A 26,342-nucleotide genomic window follows, 5' to 3' on the forward strand; every position below is an offset into this window, starting at 1 on the left:
ATCAAATATTTCCGCTTTTGCAGTGATTTTTGGCGTAAGATCCCAACGCCAAAAGCCACCTTACACAACTGTATGATACACTGCCGTGCGGTCTTAGCTGAGAATATGGCAGGACAGAACCACTCATGGTATTCTGATACACTGCTGGATGGCCAGACAGCTGGATGGCCAATGGCCTTATCAGCGTTAGGTTGAAACGCTGCTGATAACATATACTGTTATAAAGAACATGAAGTCCCTTTGAGACAGGTGGGCGGGAGGGACATTGGATGAATCCAAGAAACCCCAGACTTTCATGCAGGAGAGTGCTGTGCAATTTACATCTGGAATTGTTTTTCTACACCTTACCATGTACCCTTTTTGCCAAAACTTATCCACCTGTGCCAGCATGTACTTTTGCTGACGTTGGTTGCTATATGCTTTTATTGCCTAAACATATGTGCTTTTGAAGTGTAATCCCACTATGTGCTTTTTTTCATCTTGGAGGCGGTCCAGAATGTTTACAGCAGACGCAGAAGGATACCTAGAATGTAATATGTAGATGGGTTCATTGACAAAGTCCATTGACAAAGCGGAAATATGTGATGATTTAGGATGAGAACGTGTTGGACTAACAGAGCCATTACTAGGAACCCTAAATACAGTTTTGGTTGCCATGCTGTATGACTTTCATGCATCTGTTGCTATATGGGTGGGATCATGACACCCCCTATATATCACTAGTTTACAGGAAAGATGACGCTTGTCCTGAATGACCATATTCATACATGCAAATTTCAGTTTGCTGCAAAGACACTATTCAAACCCATAGAGTCTGATGGAGGGACTGTGCAAAATAAAACAATTTCTCAATTAATCAGCCTAATCACCCTGGAGATCATAATTCAGTGCATTTGTTTTGGAAGGAGAGATGATGAATGAACTCACAGACCATAACTAGACATATTGGTCTAGCCGGCCCTTCCTGCCAACACCAGTGATGACTGTTGTGGGTTTTGCATCGCTCTTGTATGAACTAACTTTCTCTCTCTTCTTTTCTTTTTCTTCTGTTTCCTGCTCAGGTGTCCTAATGAATTTACTGGTGATCGCTGCCAAAACTATGTAATGGCCAGCTTTTACAGTATGTCCACTTTCTCTCTATTTCTATAACGTCTCTCCTGTTTCTTCCTGAATTGGAGCATGCTCAGTTAACATTTCTTGTGCTGTGCAGATGTTCAGTAGATCTGTGATCTAGCAGCCCAAAACCTTTTGCATGCTGAACTTTGTTTCTCAGTGTTATTTTTCTAAGTTAAAGGTGCATGTGGTATTGTAGAAGTTACAATTTTTTAATGTCCATTTCAAACAACTGAAAATGAACAATTTAGCAAATTTACATTTTTAAACTGATAGATCTGTAAATTATCAATGGTCCACTCTTGACTGTCTGTATGTTTAAATATGTACTTGCATTTATATATACAAAAGACCTGATTTCTTTCTATTTCTGCTAGAACATAATCAGACCAGTTGCCAGTTGGAATTGGTAGGTCTAATAACCAGATTGGCAAGTAAGCTGAAAAATGTTCCAACGCATTCTCATCCCTCAGTATTGCAACGCATTATCATCGACCAGTTTGTATGATATCCTATGAAAATGCATACACAACGGTTTGTATGATATCATAGTTAGTGCCCCACAAATGACGTATTGTCCTTAACATACAGATACGTAATAACAAACAGTTGCAGGGAGTTAAGTTTAGGCAAGAAAAGTTACTGTGGTTAGGTTTAGGAAAAGACACATGGTAAGGCGTACCTTATGATGACATAAAGTTCAATCACAATTCAAACGGTTCCAAACATCCGACAGTCCCGGGGGAAAGTCTGGTGTTTTGTGAGTGATCCACCACAGCAGCATGCCTCATCACTGCTCAGGACCACTTCCTTGTTTACTCCCGTCAGTGCATTGGTCACATGATTGTAGCCTTTCAAAATATGTTGGATATGCAGAAATTTGTGTGCATTTATTTTTTTGTAGGAAAACGTAGGAACTGTTTGTGAGAATAGCTTGAGTATTTAATTTACTGTCTGTTTTACATTGCTGATCAGTTCAGTTTTGCTCATGAATAACAATTATTTTCGAACGTTTTCTTAACCTTGTTTATTTCCTTGAGAGTTAAACACAATTGATGACAAACAGTGTCTTTAATGCAAAGCACTTGCAGAATTGCTGTGCCAGCTGCTTCACACCTGCAGTTATGGACATGCAGTTTCAATCCAAGTGATACCACCTAACCTAGAAAAATAAGAGCAGCAGTAGTTTAGAGTTGCAGGTGTAGACATGTCACTGTGTGCCATTTTCATGAATTTAATAACTGCTACAATTTACCATAACTTGAGTACCTGCAAGGAGAATGTAAGGTTAGTTTGTTAGTAATGTAGGTAGGTGAGACACCTGAACTATTTAGTCAGCAGCAAGTTACGGACACTATTAAAACTGGTTATACTATGAATAACCATCTTCTCCTTGTGGAGAATCTGAGGACTACTACTTATATGAGTTTATGAGGGAATGAGTGAGTCACAAACTAGATCCATCTGGTAGTTTGTATCTAAATAATATGAATGTTGAATGTCTGTTGTCATATTTTATAATGACATCACCCTTAAAAAAACAACAAATGATTAGTTAGTTCTTAAATATATATATATATATATATATAGATATATATTTATATATATATACTGTATATAGTGTATATAGAACTTATTTTTTTGTCTTATTAGGTTTGTCAACATTTTATGCAACAGGTGCAAATATAATAATCACGCCCCTAGGCATAGAGCAACATTATGCTGTGATAGAGATGGCAATGAAATATACCAGAGCATTTTTTCCTACTCAAAATGAGAACAGTCCTGTGCAGAAGTTTGGTGTGTCAGACATTCACAGGTTGTGCAAAGGAAGGAGGCTGTAACATAGGTAACAATGTTGAAGTGTTTGGATCACACAAGTTGCAAACAATCCTACGCAACCACCACTGGAATCTAATTCTACTTGTACAAGATACATCTTCTGGATGCACTAGGATGTATTGTCAGTGATGTGACCTGAGGTCATCGAGTGTCTCAGACACCCTCACCCAAGCTGAGGTTGATCAGGCCCCAACTTGCATCCACTGGTTCAGTCCTCTTAATCCAAAAGCGACCTGGTGGCTTTCCCTGTGGCTTCGCTTGCAGATTTGATACATCCCCCGGTAATACCTAACAAGCTGAAGACTTTGCAGAATGAGCGTCTTACAAGCACTCTACAGCCGCCCACCTCTATAGGTTGTGCATCTTTCAGCCTCTATCCTTGCACATCACCACCAGTTCTTGGTAGTTAACGTGTTTCCTCTCATTAGCTTCCTCAATGTGCTCTTCCCAGGGCACTGTAACGCATCAGTTGTTTGTCACCTAAGAGGTGATTATCATGTCTGGCCGAAGAGATGTTGTTGTGATGTGCAGTGGAAATTTCAGCTGCTTGCCCCAATCAACATGCAGCTGCTGTCAAAGGCCATATAGAGGAGGAGAGCTTGCTTTTGCTTTGCTTTTGGTCGGGGCTTCTCTCCAGGTTAGGTAAAGGTGACTGACTTCTTTGGAGTGCTGTGGTGTTTGCTGTTGCTGATAGCAGTAGCTATACTATCAGAAACTGCCTTGAGAATGTGGTCATGGCACCAGTGATAGCAACCTTCCCCAAAGGCCTTTGAGCAGCTACTGAAGAGATATTGTAAGGATCTTTTTCCAAGGCAAAGCAAGCAGGAAGGTGTCTCACTTTTGCCCCTGATGTGAAGGTTTGCTGGGCTTGGTAGGGCACTGTAGACAGCTTGGACAAGGAACCGACACACTGGACGTATGCCTGCATGATGTTTAAGCAGGTAAACCTGCCCTGCAGTATTCTCTCCACCTCTTCCACTGCTGCCCGAGCCCCACCGTTCTCCTCACTCGCACTTCCTCCATGCCTGCTGGGACCTCTTCTTGGATCGTAAGGTGTCTCTCTCTGCCCTGGGCCTTGCCAACTTTGGTCTTTGGAAGGTATCCCAGGCCCGCTCTACCAGTTGCCATGATTTCCACCAGTGCATCTACCTTACAAGTGACTTTGCCAGCTGATGAAACCATCTGGTCCCTGGAGAGCCTGTACTCTTGTCCACACCAACATAACCTGGTCTTTGGTGAGGCCACTGAATGCAAGCTACAAGATATTACTGGTCCCATACAATGCTGCACCGTTTAGGCTACAGGGAAGGCCCAGCCACTTGCTGAGAAAGCTACTGCTCTTCCTTTCACGGGACTTGACTTTGGTTAGTGGAACTGCATAAACCAGCAGAGGCCACAGAGCTCAAGGAAGGAGGAAATGTTGATAGATCCAGGCCTTGAATCTGCCAAGCAGGTCTGACTTGTTGATCTTGCTGGGCCAGGCCTCAATGTCCTAGCTGGACTTTGAATGGTGGCAGAGTCTTGACTGAGTCTTTTTCTTTTAATCTTTGGGAAACAAAGCTGTGAGGAGGCAAGGACAGAGGGATGTCGTATGCTGTAAAGCCCCCCGTTGGTAAATTGTGAATTGTGATAATGGGCTTTATAAATACATTTTCGAATTCGGGAATCCAAACTCCCTTAGCGAGTATCCACGTCATCAACATTCCCCTTTTCACCATATCACCTTCAAGATCTTCCACTGGTGTCTGAGGAGCTCTGGGCAGTGCTTGTACATTTTACACCACTGGGGCCTACCTGAGCATGCTGTCTGCATGACCTCCTCAACTTCCTACACATTTGGCTCCCTTGGACAGAACTCTGTTGTTGGAGGTGCTGGGTTGATGAGGGCTTTGTTGGATTCAAGCTCCTGTTCCCTCATCAAACTCAGGGTGCCATGGAGAAAGCCACTGACTCAACCTGTTGAGCACATAAGATACCCACTGAGCTTGTCCTTCAGTAAGTGTCTGGAAAAGCCAAAGGGATTGGCAATAAATGCAGCTCTGCTTTGCTCTGCAGAGGGCCAAAAGCCTTTTATTAAGGGTGTTTTGTAGGTCCGCTAAAATCAATTTCTTCTCTTCGGTGGATGTCTTGTATTGGTTTTGGAGGCTTCAAAGCTCCTGCTGTAGGTGATGTATTTTGATAGTCCTTTGGTTTATAGTGTAGGTTGGCTTGGACTTGGATGTGATAGGATGTCGATACAGTGGTGTCAAACTCAGACACTTTGTATGTTCAACCAACTCCTACTCTCTATCTATGAGGTTTTCCAGTGCTTTAACAACATTACATGACTTCCATCAAAACTAAAAACACTGATAAATTCACAGATTTTTAAAAAATCGAATAATAACCATTTGGAATGGTGCATGATTTTCATAGCATGCTAAATTCAGAGCAAAATAGGTGCATCCCTATCCTGCTAACTGACTATCTAGAAATGCAAGCACACTGATGGAAGTGCATGCAACCAGTCACATCATTGCATTAGTTGTGTTTTACAGTTGGTGTTGTTATAGGAATACATAGTTTTGCTTGTATTTTGAAGGTACAGACTACTCAAAATTGTGAATTGCTGCACACTGAAAGAAATGCCATTAATTACTGTCAATTTCTTTTATGTTGTTTTTTTTTTATAAGATTTAGCACCCCACAAAAGACATTACATCCTTGTAATTAATGTACAATTATTGAGGTGACGTTTAGGCAGTAAAGTTACTATGGTTATATTGAGGAAAAGAAACATGGTGAGGACATGTAACAAAATGACACAAAGTTCACACGGTTCTGAACACACACCTCAAGGAGAAAATCCTGGGGAAAAGTCCAGATTTTTTTAACCCATCCACCACGCCAACCGGCCTGCTCACAAGACCACTCAGAACTGCTTCCTTGTTTACTCCCGTCAGCGAACTGGTGACATGATTGCAGTCTTCCAAAATACATGGGATATTTAGGAATTTGGGTGGCATTACTATCTGCAGGAAACTGTACGTACAGTTTGTGAGAAAGAATTGACCATGTGTGTCATGTTTGTGTATTGCCATGGTGACCCAGCTGGGCTTTGTTCTTCCTGACTTCATTTACATCTAGTAGAAATTCACATGCCACCCTGTTGTCTGGAAGAAGTCAGAATAAATCTGCTGATTTTTAGGTGTTACTGTATTTGTTTTGTGTACCTTTGAGGCACCTAATGTTTATATTAGTTAATGTAGAAGTCTACAGTATATAATGTATGTATCGTGACTGTTACCGCTAATAAACCAAGCTAAATCTGATAACATCTCCACATCCTCAAAAACACATGTGAGAACTACAAATATTATCATTTCATCTGAAAAATCAAATTTTCTTTTCTTTTTTTTGTCACCTTTCTGCACTGACAGAACATCTTGGGATTGAATTTATGGGTATGGATTGTTCCTTCCTTCTAGTTTGCAGATGTAAGACTGTAAGCTAAAACCCTCCACTAAAGCTAGTTTTCTCTTGCCAGATGAAGGGATCATACAGCCTTGACCTTCACCATTAATAACATATCACAATGTACACATACAGTATTATAGCAACCCAAAATTACACAACAACATCTGCATTATTTATCCAAAGCACTGTGAGGCATCTGCAAGTTATCATTTGACATCAAATGTCACAGGTGCCTTTTTGAATCAATTAACAATGCAAACACTGTTGATATATTAGAATTCTCCATGTAAGCCAAAGAGGCTGTACATTTATGATGCTGTATGTTCACACCCCTTCAGCTCTCCCCTCCTGCATTTTTCTGTTGCAACCAGTGTTCAGCATGAGACAATAGAGCAGCATCACTGTCCCTCTAACTCCACCCATCCTTTCATCTGCCTTCCTGTTTCCACCTCTATTACATGTATGTTTCTAATTGCTCCTTATATGTATTGAATGCTTCATTTAAAAAAATACAGTTTGGTATGCAAAATGAAAATAAGCTTTGTCCTGCACAGTCTGTTTGCTAATATAAAAATGTTTCAATATTATACTGCTAAAATACAGTTGGAAAACAGGACTTCTGAAAATCACCATCAAGAAGGATGGAAACTTGTTAAAGTTGAAATATAGATAAGAGTTTCTGATTTGCTAAAATTAGCTAAAATAGAGCAAAGACAAACATAACTCACTAAAATATGCAGATGTGTTTTTAGCTTGGTGCTTTTTAGACAGCATTAATAAACAATGTGGGAATATTCTACAAAAATGAAGAGTGAAGGGAGACAGCACAGTGGATGAGAGCTCCCCAGGGGGAGATCAAAGTGTTTAACATTATAGCTAGATAATATCTATTTTCTGTCTGGGTAAGTTAACTCACTTCTCCTAAGAGAACAAATCATTGACTCCTACATTTTAAGATTTGAGTGCTTCTTTGAGTGGTGCCCCATACCTGAGGAGATGATGTTCAAGGTTTTTAGGACAATACAGAGGAGGCAGGAACCATGAGAGCTGTTGAGATGAGCTGGAATTTAGTGTATTGCATGTTAGAGTCATAACCTGATAAGACCATCCTGACCATCCATTCTGTGTCTCTCTCTGTATCAGTTTGGACTGTCTGCCCTCCCAAACCCTTTCAGAGGGAGTACCCACTTTGACAGACAAACTGCTTCAGCCAATCCTGACATTAGCACTAGCCTCTAATACACAAATATATTATCAGTTTGACAGTAATTATCTAAAAAATACAGTTTATCTATATTTACAATTTGTATGTCATGTGTTCCTCAACGACAACAACCCCATGAGGTTTTTGCAATACAGTGATGTCGACAGTATATTTAACACATTCTTATCCCAAGGCGTCACATGTTGCTGCTTTGCAGTGGACCTCTCCCTCTACATATTACATTTTAGGCCCCCTTCTGCTTCTGCTCTTTATGTTCAGAGAAGCCACTACTGTGATGTCAACAAATGCACATGGTAGGATTACACAGCAAGTGGTTATATTTAGACAACAAAAGCACATGCTGTCACAGATGGTTATGATTAGGGGAAAAATGCACAATAGCAAAGTCTAGAAAAACCCCGATCACAATCAAACAGGAAGTGAAAACTGGACTCTTGCATGAAATTCTGGTGTTTGTTGGACCCATCCACCACCTCTCCTGCACACCCTATAGGCGCCCTTACACTCCTTATATTATGTTACCGGCAGTGTTTCAACCTGTTGTGTTGTTCTATTGTGTATCATGCACATGTGACAGGTTTCATCCAGCTGCATTCTAAAGCGATGCAGTGCATTCACATATAAGGCTGACACACAAGGGGCTGTCCAGGTGTCTAGCGGTGTACACTAACAAGGGAGAGTATCATGTGCACGGTAACGGTGCCATTTGGCATCGGCTTTGTACACCGAAAGCATTGTCAAAGCAGCATTTGATTTTGGAATGCAAATGGGCTGGCATATTTCAGCATTTCTTAATCAGCAGCTGGCTGCCTCTGGACTGCTGAATACCATCTGTCAGCGTTCTTGTTGTCCATCTGAAGTATTGTGAACTGTGATCTGCATGATCGTGATCCCCAGCTTTGAAGCCTCTGCTATCTGTACCATAAACAAGTAACCAAAAGAGGAACTCAACTGCAGGACACACGACACCAGTCCTCAAAGGCAAAAATCAGGGTTTAATATGTCTAAGGTTCAGTACACAGCAAGGCAATCAACACAGGCAAAAAGCAGAGTCAAAAAACTATCGAGGTCGATATGAGATGGCTATGAATACAAAAGAATGCTGGAACATGACTATGAGGTACAACGAACTGGCGATGAGACAGTGAGAGACATGAAGTTAAATACAAGAGGTAATGAGGGTGATGGGAAACAGGTGGAGATGAACAATCAGGAGGCAGGTGTGACAAGATGGGGGCAAGGCAGACAGGAACACATCTAAAACAGAGACAGGGGTTAATGATTTCAAAGTAAAACAAACAGGAAACACAAGACATGAAATGAAATGAACAAAATAAAGATAACTTGACAGTGATCATGACAATCTGCTACTCCATCAGCCAGTCAAACAATAAACACATTATTTGTACTAAGGAACATATTGTTTATCACTAACGAAGCCAGGCCAAATCCAGTCAGAAAAACAGTGAATACTCAGCGAGTAAATCTTCTTGTTCTTGTTTAATTGTTGTCAGATCCATGATTGGCCTATATTGGCCCCAGCTGGATTTTAATTTCTGGAAATAATTTTTGGGGCGGCAGCCGGTCCAGACTGATACAGAGAGCAAAACAGAATGTTCAGCTCACGTCATCAGCAGTAATTTTAGAGTCATTTCTCTTTCATTGATGACTCGAGCCCTATCGATACCGGTTTTATGTTGCCAACACCAGGACTGACTTTAAAGAAAAAAAAAAAACCTGAAGTTGTCATGTTAAGAACTTGTCATCCTTTTTTAAAATAACACTATTTAAACATTAACTTTGCATTTAAATTATTGTGACAAATATCTGTAAAGAGAGAGACTTTCTGAAATGACCTCAAACATATCTTTGACATTTCTCCAGTGATTGTTACTTTACTGGTTGACATAACCACTGATACAAACACTCTTGCAATAAGCTATAAGAGGGCAATGTATTGGTTTGGCTCTCAGTTGGAGCATGTAAACAGCTTATCTGATCATTATATTCAATATGTTCTCATCCCAACCCGTCACATGTTGCTGCTTTGCAGTGGACTTTCACGTCAACATATTACACTCGTATCCTTCTGGGTCTGCTGTCTACGTTCCAGGATGCCACAACCATGATGTCAACACAAGAAAATGGTGGGATTATCCAACACATGGTTATGTTTAGGCATCACAAGCACATGGCAACCAACATTGGAACGTCATCAAACGCACACGCTGGCACAGATAGTTAGATTAGGTGAAGGAGGCACATGGTGAATGGTAGGAGAAAAAAACACATTCAGAGGAGAAGCAAACACTGGACTCCTGCATGAAAGTCCATTGTTTTTGGGACCCACCCACCAGCCCTCCTGCCTGCCCTATAGGTGCCCTTGTGCTCCTTATATTATGTGGTTACTGGCAGGGCTTCAGTTTGATGCCATCCTGCCGTTTTTCATGCAGACGCAATAGGTTATGTTTGGCTGCGTTCTCAAGTGACATTGCCCGTGTGTGTATCTTGCAGACATGGCAGGTGCCATTCGGCAGCATATAATAACACCACGACTGGTTCTGTCCGGCCAGGTTCTCAACTGATACTATGCAGCAGCACTTCATGCGCGCACAAAAGTTGCCTTTTGGTATTGCAAACTTTCGCCAAAAGCAATGACAACTTAAAACTACTTTAAAAGTTTGGCACGAAAACGGGCTGTTATATTAAAGGGACACTGATTTTAATAGTTTTATAATGCTTTCTAAGAAGTATAAGAAATGTCAAGTCTGGGAAAATAACCTTGATGACATCTCCATGATGTCTGGTCAAGAGACTAATGAGATTAATTATGGGTAGTCCATAGGATCCAGTGATTTTGGATCTTGATCCATACCAGGGTCTGAGAGTCAGGATATATCACCCTCTGCCACTTTAATTTGGCCATTCTTTTCCAAATTGTCTCTCATTGGTCCCCCTACATCATAGAACTGCAATACCAAGTCACCACAGTACAACTTAAAGCACTCATGTCAATGCTTTGGTGCATCAGATTAACTACATTTAGAAGTACTGTAAAGTATTAATCCAAGTAACCACAGTTAGTTTTAATCACCTTGTTTGGCTTGATGAATGAGGGTCACTGTGTCTCCCAGCTCACTGGACTAGATTTCAATCATATCACTTAGGGTTACAGCGGTGTACTGATTTCAGAGTATATTGTAGTCTGACAGTTGTTATTATACTGTTTACATTTACTTTATTATGTTATTAAAAACTAAATAAATAAAAGCACACAGAGAATCTCACCCGCACATGCTCTTGACTGCCCAACAGACTTTCTTCATGTACTTACATAAAAAAATGCTAATTTTTCCAACCCCAGAAAAACCTTCTGTTTTCATCCCTTAAAGGGTTATCATAATTGATAATAATCATATAATATTAATTGTACAATACCGTATACAATGAAACTGTGATATTTTGTGCAATGGTTATCATACCAGTAAAATCTCATACCACTAAAACCCTAATATCAATACTAGCAAATTACTTCTAATACAAGGATGATTTGGACCATTGGTTGCTGTAAATGTAAAAACGAACCTTTCTACTAAGCCTTTTGTCATTGTGTGGGTTTATGGCTGGAATCTTCTTAATGCTTGTGTATGTGTCTGTCTGTGTGTTTGTGTTGTCCACTTGAAGTTTTAAGATTGGACTGTCTTCTTTTTCAGAAGCTGAGGAGCTGTATCAGAAACGTATTTTAACAATATCAGGAATCTGCATTGCACTCCTAGTCGTTGGAATCATGTGTGTGGTTGCCTACTGCAAAACAAAGTAATTCATGTCACATTTTTATGTTAAATTGATAAGTTAAAGTTGCACTGACAGATGTTATTGTAGTGCTCAATTACCTGCCTAAGTCCCCAAATCTCCCCAACTGTGTTTCAAAATATTAATTTTAAGTAAGTTAACTCCTTTAACACCTGGCTCGACATCAGTTTTCTTGAGCTGCATTCAGACACCTTTCACAAACATCTGAATCTTTAAAACTTGACAAAATTGGTTTGAACATGGGAAAAAAACTACAAAAAAAAAAAAAAATAGTAAAAGGTGACAAGGAAATGATCTAAAAAATTAGCTAGGGGGATTATTAGAGGTTTTTTTTAAATTATTTTTATTTTTTTTAAAGAAGGGGTATTTACTATAACAAATATATTATAAAACTATATCTTATATTTTTAAAACTAGATTTATAAATATTTTCATTATCCTGTATATTTAAAATCATTTTACATAAAAAAAAACCAACTTTTTAGCGCTTTATTGAGGTCATTTTCTTTTTTTTTGTATTTGTTCCTTACTTTATTTTTTTGCTTATTTTCCAGGGAATTTTCTTGTAAGTTTTTACTAATTTCTTGCTTTTTTTGAGCCATGTCTTGTTAAGTTGCTCGTCACCCTCTTCCCATGTTTTTGAAAGAAATCAAACCAAATTGCTCAGGTATCAAAGCAAGTTCTTTCATTGCTCAGCATGTTTTATATTTCAGAGGTTGGGTGACAAAGTAACAGATTAAAGAATAAGTACATGTCGAAGAAAAGACAACAACCAAAAGGTTGATATACTAACTGTAATTGCTCTAGAGTTTCTTGTCTTAAAATTAATACAAGACCAGTAGTCAAAATTTAACAACAAAAACTTTGGGAAAACCAATTTTTAGCTGTGATTTAGCTGCAAAAGACTGAGATACTCAGGTACTGTTCTGTTTTAGACAATTATGTTAAACAACCAGATACTAAAGGTTACTAAATATTAAAGATTTCAAAATACAATATACAAGTACAAAATACAAATACGTAAAGCTAGATGTCATCTGCATAGAAATGATCAGAGATGCAGCCAAGCCAAATGAGCCAAGAGACATGTGGGGATTTTGTGGTTTTGTTGGACACAATAACAATTCTGTGGAGTGTATTTTGTATTGACCTCAATATGTTTAAAAGAAAATAGATTACCATTAATACAATCAAGCCATTATAACATTAGATGACATTGGGGTTAATGTATCTCTTTAGATACATTTGGAACTTTCGCCTCAGAGATGTTGTCCAGTTGTGATCTGAGCTGCTTCACAGTCTTGTTTGTTTCTTTACAAACAGGAAGCAGAGGAAGAAGCTTCATGACCGTCTGAGGCAGAGCCTGAGGAATAAGAGGAAAAACAATACCAATACTGGTAATGGCCCCAACCTGGCGAGCTCAGCCAGAGGACGTCAGATTTCCAACCTGCCTCTGCAAGATTTGCAGCTCTTCAATGTATGCTTTTACTATCAAATAAACAACATCAGAACCTGCTAAATCTGTACACGCATGTCAATTTTTTTTTTATCTGTTTTTCTGCCCCTGTCTTTATAGCAATGTAATGGGTCAACTATGCAGCATGCATCTGAGAGGGAGACAGAAACAACTTTCTCCACTTGCAAAAATGTGACATCTGCGTGTGAACCCACCACATTCACAAACATCTCCAGCCAAAGGTAAGGAAGCACTTAAGATATATTTTGATTTTGGTAAATTTTGGTGGGTTTTTATCAGTCAAAACTTGGTGTGGCTCAGCTATGAGCTATGTGATAATGCATCACTGAGTATGTTTACATGCACAAAGTAGTCTGGTTTATTCTGAAAAAAAAAAAATTCTACCAAAAATGAATGTTAACACTGACAATCCTGTTTACATGCAGCTGTGCACACTCTGATTCTTCTGCCCTAACATGTTTGTTTCATGTCAAAATAGGGAAAAGTAGAACAGCTGGATTTGCTTGTCACTTTGCTTCTTTGCATCAAAATGAGATTTTTTTTCACAGTTTCCTACCGGTGGTGGTCTTGTTGGACTGTGCTAGCTCAGCCTCCCTCTTTCATTCCATCAGCCACTTTCTTTGAAAAAGTCAATTATTTGTGTTATTTGTGATATTTGTGCATATCCAAAAATGTGTTGATATTCAAGTCTTTCAAGGCGTTTAAAAGCAGGTGTGTTTCTTCTTTCAATCAGAAATGAGGGTTTTTGAGCATGCATCTCTAATCCAGGCATGCAAACTGCTGGTTTGTGTACATTGTGTCAGTGACAACACACAGACCCGACCATTAAGGCCGTGTGTTGCAAACTGCAGTAAAAACCCAAGTGGATACACATATTCTGAATTGGCTGTATACATTCCCAAATAATTCTCCTAACCCTGTTTTGTGATAATGGGCTTTATAAATAAAATTGACTTGACTTTACTTGAAACCCTGAAAAATACCAGCATATCCTGCACATCTTAAACAAAAAATGCTAAATGCGGAAAACAACCTGATTCTAAATATTTAGATGGAATATGCTATTTATATGGCCCACATCAAATTCAGAATATTATTATTCTACCATCTACCTTCTATCTGGAATAATAGGATCATTAGAGTGCATGTAACCATAGCCAGTGTGTAGGACATAGGTGTCACTAATGGTGAGAATAGCTTAGGTAAAGCCCAGCAGACAATAAGCAACACATATGAAGAGACACTTAATACAGAAATACCAGTCAGATATACTATGCAAATATGTGTGTATATTTACTGGAGAATCTATCTGTCCTGAATAATCTGTATGTTGTGTGTGTATGTTATGTAAGTGGTAACTGTGTCAGATGTGAAAGAAGAAGGAACCAAATAAATAATGTTTGTTGCACCCGCCGTGGTGTCCATAGTTCTGCTTTTGTCCAGCTGTTGTAGTTCTTTCAATCTTTCTGGATAGTTCTTGTGAGGTCACACTGCAGAGGGCAGCTGCATATTTAGGACTGATAGTCAGCTGTATGCACAGGCTGCACATGGCTGTATTTAGAGGAGCAGTTGGCCACATGGCTCTGTGGTATGGTTCACACCTGGGGATGCTGGTCCACTCATGTTTATACGTTAATGGACTTATGGACTTTATTTTGTGGCTTAAAGGTGACATTTAATTGAATTGTTGAGTCCCTCCTGGATTTTTCAGTGTTGTGACTGCAAATTTAGCCAGTCCCTGTGAATTGGGTAAAATCTCGTTCCATGTAGAGCTGCATGCAGCGTATTGATTCAGCCCCTCTCTCTCTCTCTTTGTCATGAGACTGTTACTGCACCTGTGACAGTCACACATATTGGTATTTCCTTAATTCAGTAAAACACACACACACACACACACACACATATACTATATATATACACGCATTTCAATGAAGGCCTCAAATCTGCACTACAAATTGTATAATTAAGGAAAAAATGGCTAAAAACAGAAAAAATGAATAGATACTGAATTATAAAAATGTGCAGGGCAGTCAAGTAAAGCAAATGTAAAACAATAACATCTTACAAAAATCATAATTGTCATAGAATATAAACGATTTACACCTAGCAACACCACTTGATGTCTGACCTAGGACACCAGAATGTCCAGAAACTACCCTGTGTACCCTGTGTCCCAGGATATTGTTTATACACACACATAAATATCTGCAAGATCCTGCCACTTATTTTTGATTTATTTGACATACACACACACACACACACACACACACACACACACACACACACACAGTAAAAAAGTCTTTGAACTCATGCACAATGTGAGCAAACTGGGATGAAATACAGTGGAAAGCTCAGGAATACAAATTTGACCCACACTTTATTTCTGTCATGGTCGAGAGAACTGTCTGAAACCTGTCTCCATGTAAACGACGCCCTCCCTGTCTCTGCAGCTGGAGTAATGACTGGAGCAACAGTGTTCTGTCTGACACTGAGTCTGTCTCGGTGATGTCATTGGCGGAGAATAGCCAACGTGCCACACAGGGCGGCCGGGGGCGCCTGAATGCCACTGGTGGCAGCAGAGACTTAAGTGCTCACTCAAAGAAGTGCCGAGACACACCCAACACCGACAGGGACTTGCCTTAAAGTACAAGGTAATTGGTTGATTCATTCTGACTTTGCGTCACAAACAAAAATTCAAGAGGCACATAAAACTGACAACAAGACAATAAAGACTTTGCGAGGGGGCACATACAGCAGCTTAATTACAGCAGCCTATTATACATGATTACTAGCTCTTCAAGGGGTAGGAGCATGTAAGTATTTTGGGAAATTAGTTGATTGCTATATTCTAATGTGTCTAGGCATTTTTTTGCACAATTATTTTTCAAAATATGACCTTAAGTTTCCAAATTACAAATTATATCTAACATTTAGGGCATAGATTCACCACTGTCCTCTATTCAGCAGTTCATGTGTCAACTTCTAAGACATTTTAACAATGAATTTGCTACTTTCTTTTCAGTTTTGCATACATTTTTAAAAAAGTGAGAAAAACAAAAATCTGAACAGTTGTTAATTACATTGAGTATAATTTGAACGCTTGACACCAATCTTGTCTGTAAATAAACAATGACCTATTAACATTTATAAGCAAAACATTTAATTCCAATTTTTTTACACCATCTTCCTCACTATTCTGCCCCTACATTATCAGTACCCTGTCATGTACAGTCGTGGTTACAGGAGGGGAGAACTTATCTGGTGCAGAGAAGCAAATTGGTGTCATAGTCTCTAAACCTGATGAACCATCAGGTAGAAAAATTATAAGAGTAAAAAGTAAACAGCAATCAATGTCTCACACCTTAATATTATTGATTATCTGTAGAGAATATGCCTAAAATCATAAGTTTATCTGTGAATGATAATTGCTGATTTTATACCCTTATCTGGGCAATGCATCCTCCAGGATACAGACAATGAATGCCAAATTATCAAAGTTGTGATTTTTCAACAAGAACATAAAAAAATCATCTTTAAAAAACAATTTTTTAAAAACAAAATTCCCCCCCAAATGTAATAGACATAAAAAACAACAACAGGTATGCCATACCATCAACTTTGTTGTCCTTAGGATAACATTTTAGATATTGGATACTAATGATGAGTATATTTTTGAATGTTGGCATGAATTCACATGACATAAGTAGTTGACTCATCTCCCCCTTCAACGTTTCTCATGATATTAAGTTCACCTGCTCAATGCCCCTCCCCCAACAGCCTGTCAAATAAATGTATGCCTAAGGACACAGAAACCGTTTCAGAGCTAGATTACATGTGAAGGTCCATTGTGTAGGATTCAGTGGCATCTAGCAGTGAGGTTGCAGAACTGAAACTTCTCCTGTGTGCCATGTGTGTAAAGAACTGTAGTAGCGAATGCAAAAACACAAATGTCCCACTTTAAAGCCAGTGTTTGATTTGTCCATTCTGGGCTAATGTAAGACAACATGGTGGACTCTGTGGAAGAGGACCACCTCCATATGTAGATATAAGCAGCTCAGTCTAAGGAAACAAACACACTACAATTTTTTGTTGATTTTAAACTAATGAAAACATAGTTACAATTAAGTTACAGTAGTTTAATGAAAACATACCTCTAAATCCTAGACACTGGACCTTTAACAGCTTATCAAAAACAGTTAACAAAATATACCACTCTGATAACACAATGTTACACCATTGAGGGCCAACACATTATGAGGAATAAATATATAAATAAAGAATTAGATAATTCTAAATAGTTAGATAAAATGTTGTACAGCAGTGTTGTACAGCAAATTAAAAAAAACCCCTCTTAAGACCCTCTTAAAAGCAGGACCTGATCTTAAAAAAATATATTTCCCCAATTCCGAGACAAATTTATCTGTTCCTTATAAGTCAAGGTAGGGAGGTGTCTCTCTTATATTTTACAAGAATAAATGCCCTATACATTAATAGGCCCAAAAGGGTGGTATATCATTCTCAACTATCAACAATATTAATATATATATGAGCCAGACAGTGACAATCCCTTGGTGCTTCATTCATTTTCCAGCAACTTCTTTCAGATTCCAAAATAATCATAGGCTGCCACTTAAATGCTGTCATTAATCACAGTGAGATCAAATTACTGAGAAATCTCAGCTTTCACAGTCCTCAAACAGTAAAACATTATGAATGGCACAGGCCTCTGTAATGGGAGTGCCACTTACATATATATTTCACATTACTTTGTTTTTTATACTTAGTTTGCTCCAGTTTTGCTTGCAGAAATTGACAATTAACATTTAACAACAATTATGTGCATCAGCCAGTCAGAAGATGGCGCTTCAACACTGCACACATCACTGCTCCAACATTCTAAACTGAACACACTCATCAAGCAGTAGTGGGCATCCTTAATGGAGCTCAACGATTCCCCCAAGAACTGTACCAGCGCTGCTCTGGGAGGCAGTGAAAGTGCTAATCAGGGATGAAATAATCTCTTCCCACAAGAAGATAAAAGATAATGAACAAGAAAAATATTTACAACAAAAAAAGCTTCCACAGAGACGCAGAGATGGTTTGACGGGCTCACAGAGAGCTGCAGAGATGCACCGCACACCTCCTGAAAAGTGCCACGCACCACAGACTTCACAATATTTTGACTTGACATCAGAGCTGGGTGGTTTGACTTCCAGATAGTTCTGGACGCAACATGAATGTTTGAAATTACATGCTACATGCAAGTCCATCATTGGAAGCTACTATATAGGCCTGGTGTGCATGAGAAGTATTTGCATCAGCCCGCAAAAAACACATAGCTGCACAAAAGTAAGTTAAGCATAAAACAGAACAAAGAGAAGACCCTCTGGCACTGGTGCTCAAACACTTATGGATGGGTGGTAAATGAGTGACTGTGAGGATGCTAAGCAGTACCAACAAGACTGACTGTGACATTATCTGTTTTCAATGGAAAAAGTGGCGACTGCCCTCTCCTCCAAATACTTACATGCTGTGTTGTATGTAGGGAGCAAACAATTTTTGTAAGAAACTCACGTTTTTGCCAGTTCTCATACAGGAGTGAAACAAGCAGAGAGGGCTGATAGGTTCCAAGGACAGTGCTGAGCAGGGACAGAAAAAAATTATGAAATCATGGTTATCCAATGATTATTCATAAGAATTAAGCAATGTGAACTTGAACATCCACTCCAAAGTCATGGTTAACACTAGTGGCAGCAAATTAGAGATAATCAAAGCTCACCATATGCTTTACCACTGCAGCATCCCAGCCTGCGGAGTGCACCTTTAATTCAAAATTTTCCAAATTATATGCAATGATCCGTTAGGCGAGTCAAGAGTCAATGCCTACAGAATAGGCAGTATCTCAAAAGGCACGGCGTAGATGTCCACCTCAATATGTCAACATGTCCTTCCCAAGAAAATCATGAAAGTAGTAAAGACTTTTATCTTGACAAAATTAAAGACATTTACACTATAATTTGTTGCATACAAATTCACTAAAATACAGGAAATTAATTCACACATTATGTTCTTGGGTTGTCCACCTGTCTGTTCCATTTTCGTGAATGCGACCTCTCGGAAACACCTTAAGGGGGATTTCTTCAAATCTGGCACAAATGTCCCCTTAGACATGATGATGAACTGATTAGATTTTGGTAGTTAAAGGTCAAGGTCACTGTGAACTCATCTGTCTCATTCTTGTTCATGCGATATTTCAACAAAACCTTGAGGTAATTTCTTCATCCCCTTGGACTCAATAATGAACTGATTATGAAGATTTTGATGGTCAAAGGTCAAGGTCAACTTGACCTTGCATCTGTCTCATGAACATGATATCTCCAGAACATGTTGAGGTAGGGTTGCGCAATATGGCCTAAAAATAAAATCTCTGATTTTTTCAAGCCAAACCCGATTTACAATTTTAATCGATTTTTCCTTCTTTAAAACAACTGCAAATGACAGAGAAATTACTCAGAACAACTTTTGATTTTAGTAGTAAAAATTTAAGGCAAACTGAATTTCCCTTTTGGGGTTAAAGTGCAAGCTGTAAACATGTCTTTAATACTGAAGGCTGCAGTAATTTCACAAAACATATTTACTTGAATTTTTATATATAATTTTTATATCTTTAGCAATATGCAGCACTGTACTGTAACAGAAACAGCTTTCAGTGTGTCTACATCACCTGCATTCGTCTATATTAGTTACATTGAGGGTTTAGAGAACAGCATAACTTCTTCGACAGCTTCCAACAGCCCACCATCACTCCAAGTTAGAGAACGAGTGAAATCAAAGCAGGGCAGTTGGACTGGGGCACCAGGCTGCCAAATCACTAAATCTGCCCCTGATAATAAGGAGAGCAGTTGGATGAGAGGTCTGTCACTGCCTTGCTCCCAGTTTGCTCTGATGGATCTAACAATCAACTGTGTGATCAGCCAGGTGTGATTGTTTTTATTAGGCCCACTTTTTGGTCAGTCTTAAAAAATTGGGCTCAATTACTTTGGTTCAGACAGGAATGTGTGGCACAAGCTGCGCTCTAGTATCCAAATGCGCACAGTCTGTATTAAGGCATTTTTCATAAAAACAGAACAATATCTATTTTTGTGCATTTTCAGTATTTACTCTCTAACCAGCTGCTGTTGGATGTTCCTCAAATTTCCCTCTTTCATATATTGGGGGGACATTACCCCCGGTTCTCCGTGATGATTACGCGCATGGTCGGGGGCTCTAAATTGAGATAAATACAGGAGAGTGGGACCCTGGGAGGACACCAGGAGAGGGCAGGGGAAAATGGGGGTGTCCCAGGAAAATCGGGAGGGTTGGGTTGGAGGGCTGACGTGGTCTTGCGCATTTCATAGTGAGACACATTGTCCCCCGGTCCTGCCTCTGTTTGACATGTTGAAACAAAGTGGTCACGTTGCAACAGCCTTTGAATAAACTTTGCGGGACAGTGGTTTGTTCGGGAGCTGATGTTGCAAAATTGAAACCAGTTCCAAATGAATGGCAAGACTGATTTTCATTTTTAAAAATCGCCCTGAACCACAAATTCGAATCAATCCATAACATCGATTTATCGCCCAGCCCTATGTTGAAGGAATTTCTTCAAATTAGACACAAAGGTCCGCTTGGAATGATTAGAATTTGGTGGTCAAAGGTCAGTGACCTTACAAAACATGTTTTTGGCTGACAATTTATTTTGAAAAGGTCAAAGGTCAAAGGTCAATTTTGTAGTGACATTATAGTGTTCTACATAAAACACCTAATGCCATATCTCAGGAACAGAAGGGGGGATATTTGGTCTGTTACTGAACTGATGACACTAATCTTGGGTGTGCACCTTAAAACTGTATTGATGGTAGAGATTGCCTGTGCTGCTGAGTTGAAGGTGTGTGAAGCATCCATATTTTCACAGACATGGATGTAAACTGTAATAGAAACTTGAGTGGTGCACATTGGCATTCAAACTGTATGATGGTGAATTGTAGTTTTGCTACTGGTTGAAGCTGCGACTTTGTTGGTCAGAATTCACCAGAGTTGAACTCCTCATGATGAGAAGATGTAAATTTGCTTTGCCATTGTAAGCAAATGTTTTATGGTCCCCCTCACTGGCTCTGAATGAAAGTGAAGAGTAGGAAAATAATTTCCATTACTAATTTGGGGGATGTGTGACTGTGCCCTTTGGGTGCTTTCGGTTGCTATAGCAAAATCAGGTCAATGTTCAACAAAGGTGAAACTGTTGCCTTGTAGATATTTGTTGGTTTGTTATGATGGAGCTACTGGAGAGTGCTTAAGTTGTTCTTATAATCTACTGGTATCTGAAGCTGGGGTATTATGTTTTTGGGTTGTCCAAAAGTACAGCCCATTCTCGTGAATGCGATATCTTAAGAACACCTTGACTGAATTTCTTCAAATTTAGCATAAACATCCACTTGGACTTAAGGATAAACTGATTAGAATTTATTGGTCATAGGTCAAAGGTCAAGGGACCTTATATCTGTCTCATTGTAAACACATCATCTTGAGAACACCTTGAGGGAATTTCTTCAGATTTGGTAGAAACTTTGAGTGAACTCAAGGATAAACTGATTTCATTTTGCTAGTCAAAAGTTTACCTCATGGTGACCTTGCAATTCATCTCATTCTTGTAAAAGCAATATTTCATTAATACCTTGAGGGAAGGTCTTTAAATTAAGCACAAATGTTCGGTCGGACCAAAGGCTGAGCTGATTAGCTTTTGGTGGTCCAAAGGTTAAGGTCACTGGGACCTTGTATTCATCTCTTTCTTGTGAATGAGATATCTCAAGCACATCTTCAGGGAATTTCTTCTATTTGGCATAAACATCCACTTGCACTCAGGGATGAACCGATTAGATTTAGGTAGTTAAAGGTAAAGGTCACTGAGACCTTGTCTGTCTCATTCTTGTGAAGGCAATATCTGAGGAACACCTTGAGGGGAATTCTTCAATTTTGACGCAAACATTCACTTGGACTTAACAATGAGGTGATTACATTTTGGAGGTCATAAGTCAAAAGCTATGGTCACTGTGACCTCACATCTGTCCCATTTTTGTGATTGCAATATCTGAAGATAGCCTTGAGGGAGTTTCTTAAAATTTGGAACATACGTTTACTTTGAGTCAATGATGAGGTAATTAGAATTTGGTGTTCAAAGGTAAAGGTCACTGTGACCTTGCATCAGTCTCATTTTTGTAAATGCAAATGTGTGTAAAACATGTTTCTGTTGTATTTGTGCTTCTGTTGTAGGTGTGCAACCGACATGACGACCCCGCCTCGGCTGTCTCCGGTGTCCCGGACCTCTCCTGCAACTCCAGGGTCTCCCCCTTCAGAGAAGTCAGCCCCACTGTCCAGCCTGGCCATCTCGGTCCCCTCTGTGGCTTTAAGCCCTTCTGGTGAGGAGGAGCGCCCCCTGCTGTTGTCAAACACATGTCAGCCACGCAAGTTGAGCCGAGACGAACAGAAGAGGACCTCTGCTCACTACAACCATGGCCATGTGGCAGATAGTTTACCGCCAAGCCCACTGTTTACTATGGAGAATGGTAACTACCAAATGATAGATGACCATGACAACACAGCTGTTAGTCATATGTTCTCAGCATCACCTGAAAAGCTACTAAATACGAATAACAACATCAATGACTACAGCACCATAAAAGTCACCAGTGGCCATGTGCTGCATAATGTGGAGTCCAATAGTGACAACATGCTACTAAGAGAAACAGAGGAGCCTCAGGGGGAACACACACCCTTCCTTACTACAGATAGCACTGCAGCCCTGTTGCTCAGGGCCATGGACATGAGCAGGACTAACCCAGCATCACCAAATTATGATTTGCAACTGGATGACCAAATGATGACTTCATCCAATTTCACAACTAAACAAGATCCAATCGCTGTGTAAAATTAAACTGCTGCAAATCCTTTATGTTGAGGGGGAAAAAAAGAATAGTCACTATTAAACCTTTATTTTCTATAAATTATTTGCTGTGTAAAGACTTTAAAGATAAATGAAAAATGAAACTTTTATTTTAGTGATGTAGAAAATAAAGAGTTTTATAAACAAAAAAAAAGTACAAATGTGTTCATGTCTTGTAGGTAAAGTGCCATACACTAGTATGTAGCAACAATTCACAGTATATTTCAGTGCAGAAAAAATATCAACGGTGCCTTTCTGTTTAGTATGCTTATGGGAACTGCAACATGGCATACTGGGCCATATACTCACCATCTTAATCTTCCAGTTAACAATCAAAAATAACTTGCTGGCTGCTTTTAACGTCCTTGCAGTTGGAAGTGCCCACTGACACGACAGTTTGATATTAAATTTGTACGAACTGCATGCTAAGTCTCTAAATGCTGTGATGGAATAATGAGCAGTTTATTTGGTTTCCTCTCAAGCCATTTTATGTCTGATGATTATCTGATGTCCTTTTTTGCTGAAATGCAGTGCTGAACTTCAACAACTGGACTGATGTTTATAAAGAAATGTTGAATGAGCTCATTAGCTGCATTTAATGAGAGACAGAGAAGATGTTAGAAATCATTGTGCTTTTAATAGTCACCATCTGATTAGAAATCCTGCTGAAATATTATAACTGTTAGATAAAGGTGCAAAAATTAAAGTCTGGCTCTGTAGTGTTACTAATACTGTCACTTATATGCTAAACACAACTTCATAGATTTTTCTTCTTGTACATTCTGTTATTTCATTCTGTATTTCAAGCTTCTATGTTAAAGGGTTACTGCAGAAATGTAGTATTGCACTAACAAAATGTTTAGGGACTTAGAAGGGACAGATAAAAACACCCCAGAAAGGATGTTCAGTGCAACATGAGGCATAACACCCTGACTTTAAAGGAACATTGTGTAGCAGTTTGGTTCTGTGTGCTTTTGTGTCCACTGAAGTGCTCAGAGTGCAGCACCGCTGTCTGATTAACACACATAGTGCTTTTATGCCTCCTACTCATAGACAACATGCATTTTTTGACAAGATGAGGGATGCGGCAAAGATGTTGCAAGCGGCCAAAGAATCATATCCACTGACGGTACAATAATATTACTAGACTTTTCTTGCAGTGCAACGGTCAAAGTCTGCACAGCTGCTGAACGAAACTTAGACAAGCAGCATGAGTAGCTAACGCATCAGGAGACAGCAACTTTCTGCTGCTAACATCAGGCTCTAACATGCCTCATTGACAGGCACAATGAGTTTATGTTAAAAAAATAATGACTTGATAACTATGATAACAAAGCCAACAATGATAAAGTGCAACAAATAAGACATAAAGCTTGCAAACAAGCAGATCACTTACCTGTCCAGCAGCAACACAGCCAGCTCGCCGTCCGACTGGCAGCTACTGTTTCACAAAGCTCTCGCCAACATATAAAAGCCTGTCCAATATTTACTGTAGTCTGGCTTCTTGCTTGGTCAGTCTCTCTTTTTCTCTTCCTAGTTTCCTCCATCTCCATCCTCTTCCGTCTCTTAGCCTCAGTCCACAGACGGTATGATGCTTAAGTGAAGCTAAAGTATCCCAGATATGGCTGCTGCCATCTAGCACTGGGGATATCATTCAGAGCCGATGTCTGCGCAGTAACGATCTCTCTGGTGGGGGCATTCCTGCCAAAACACTCATTGCGAGCAGCCCATTGAAAGCAACCCTATGGATTGGCTGTCACAGCTGTCAGTTATGCGGAAAATCCGCTTTTTCTAGAATTAAGGCCTAGTCGAGTCAGAGGTGAAGTTACTCACTCTCTGCCTGGTCAGGCATGTTTCAAATGCCTGTGAGCCGTGGTGCATCTAGAGAAATGGTGGCTTGCCGATTTTTCTCTGCGTGTGGTTGTTGGCAGAAATAGACAGTGACCATGCTGTTTTGATAATTACATTGACTCTATACCACCTTTTATTACACTTTTAATGTCTTTATCTGCCACATGAGGAAATATAAATACATCTGGTGCACTCAAACTGCCTTGCTTCCATTTCAAAATAAAAGTCCTAACAATGTCTCTGTTGACACAATCCCATCAGTTGTTGACACAAGGCAATTTATTTTGAAGCATTTGCAGGACTGTGTTGTTGACAATGCAGGAGCCACATGACTAGTGGAATATGTGCTCTTTCTTTCTTTTTTTACTTCCTTTACAGTGATATGATAACAGAGCAAGTGAAGGCAAGTGCAAGTACATATAAACAGACAAAAGAGCAAGTGACACAAAGAGATAAAATAAAAGAGAGGACAGATTAGAACATTGAGATAACTGAGTTAAATAAAACAACAACAACAACAACAACAACAACAACAACATAGTAATACTATACTACCTTTCTAAAAATACCCTTGTAAGTGTGGAATAGGCCTAAAACTGAACTTATCATAAAAACTATTGCTTGAACAAACATCAGGGTAATGAGAACTACCCTCAGTGACAGAAACCATCTTTGGGAAAAATGTATTTGGCGTTTACTTTGAGTTTTTACTTTAGCTTATGTCCATTCAGTAGCATGGAGGGGTAGGCTTTATGACTTATACTGCAGTCAGACACTAGGGGGCGATCCAGATTGAAAAGCTTCACTTTAGGGGAACTGTCATGTTCTCCATCATAATGTACAGCCTATGCCTCAGCCATTGTATCAAACAGTACCAAGACAGGCTTACTGGCTTCTGTTTTTAAGCTTTCTTTTACACAAGATCATTTTAAAAGATGCATACAGATAAACATGAGCTAAATGGCTTCTTTTTAGCTGAAGGCCGGTGTGTGCTGTATTGCCATAAAGCAAGTGACTGGGACACTCTGTGAGATGGTATAGAGGCCATTCTCCCTGTTGGAAGTTAGTGTCATGTTAGACCAACTTTGAAACTGCTCTTTTAAGCTGAAATAGCTATATAATGCTGCTTTAAGTCCCTTGTATGAGTCAAGCGCAATGCTGGATCCTATGTTTCCCATAATGCTTGAAAGTATCCTTTTGAATGTCAAGTATCTTGTGTGCTGGTAGTTACCACAGAGTGCAAACTGACTCAAGTAAAGTGGTGAAATCAAAGAAAATAACTACTAGCATGAAGACCAGCAATGCTATGCAATGCTCTTCAAGAAAACACTGTGGTTACTTGTGCCCTCCATCAGCAATACTGTATGATATTACTGATTGCATATTTAAAGGCGAGAATATCTGCAAAGTGTGTACTGAATGGAGGACTGAATATATGGCTCATTTTGTCCTTCGTGAAGACGTCCATGTGTCTCTTGCTAATGCATTTTGGGGATTCTAGAAATTGCTAAATATATACATGATGGTTAACTGTCATATCTCTGTTATGTAATTATGCAATTTATGCAATTTCCAAAAAGTGAGTGCATACA

At 39.3% G+C, this 26,342-nt stretch overlaps 1 protein-coding gene across 5 annotated transcripts in view; it reads left to right on the forward strand.

Annotated features, from left to right (window-relative positions):
* nrg1 (neuregulin 1) overlaps positions 1–22,984 on the forward strand; it is a 46,094-nt gene extending 23,110 nt beyond the window's left edge. For 3 of the 5 annotated variants that reach the window (XM_042508846.1, XM_042508848.1, XM_042508849.1), the window contains 4 exons: positions 11,350–11,452; positions 12,773–12,926; positions 13,026–13,147; positions 22,230–22,984. In XM_042508846.1, the coding sequence (XP_042364780.1) occupies positions 11,350–11,452; positions 12,773–12,926; positions 13,026–13,147; positions 22,230–22,884 (1,034 nt within the window). In that variant the 3' untranslated portion in view covers positions 22,885–22,984. Of the gene's footprint in view, positions 1–11,349; positions 11,453–12,772; positions 12,927–13,025; positions 13,148–15,376; positions 15,578–22,229 lie in introns of all 5 variants that reach the window. The other 2 variants (XM_042508851.1, XM_042508850.1) reach the window with 2 other exon arrangements.
* Positions 22,985–26,342: the final 3,358 nt, after the last annotated feature.

This window comes from Plectropomus leopardus, chromosome 20 (assembly GCF_008729295.1).
Source record: "Plectropomus leopardus isolate mb chromosome 20, YSFRI_Pleo_2.0, whole genome shotgun sequence".
NCBI classification, from domain to species: domain Eukaryota; kingdom Metazoa; phylum Chordata; class Actinopteri; order Perciformes; family Serranidae; genus Plectropomus; species Plectropomus leopardus.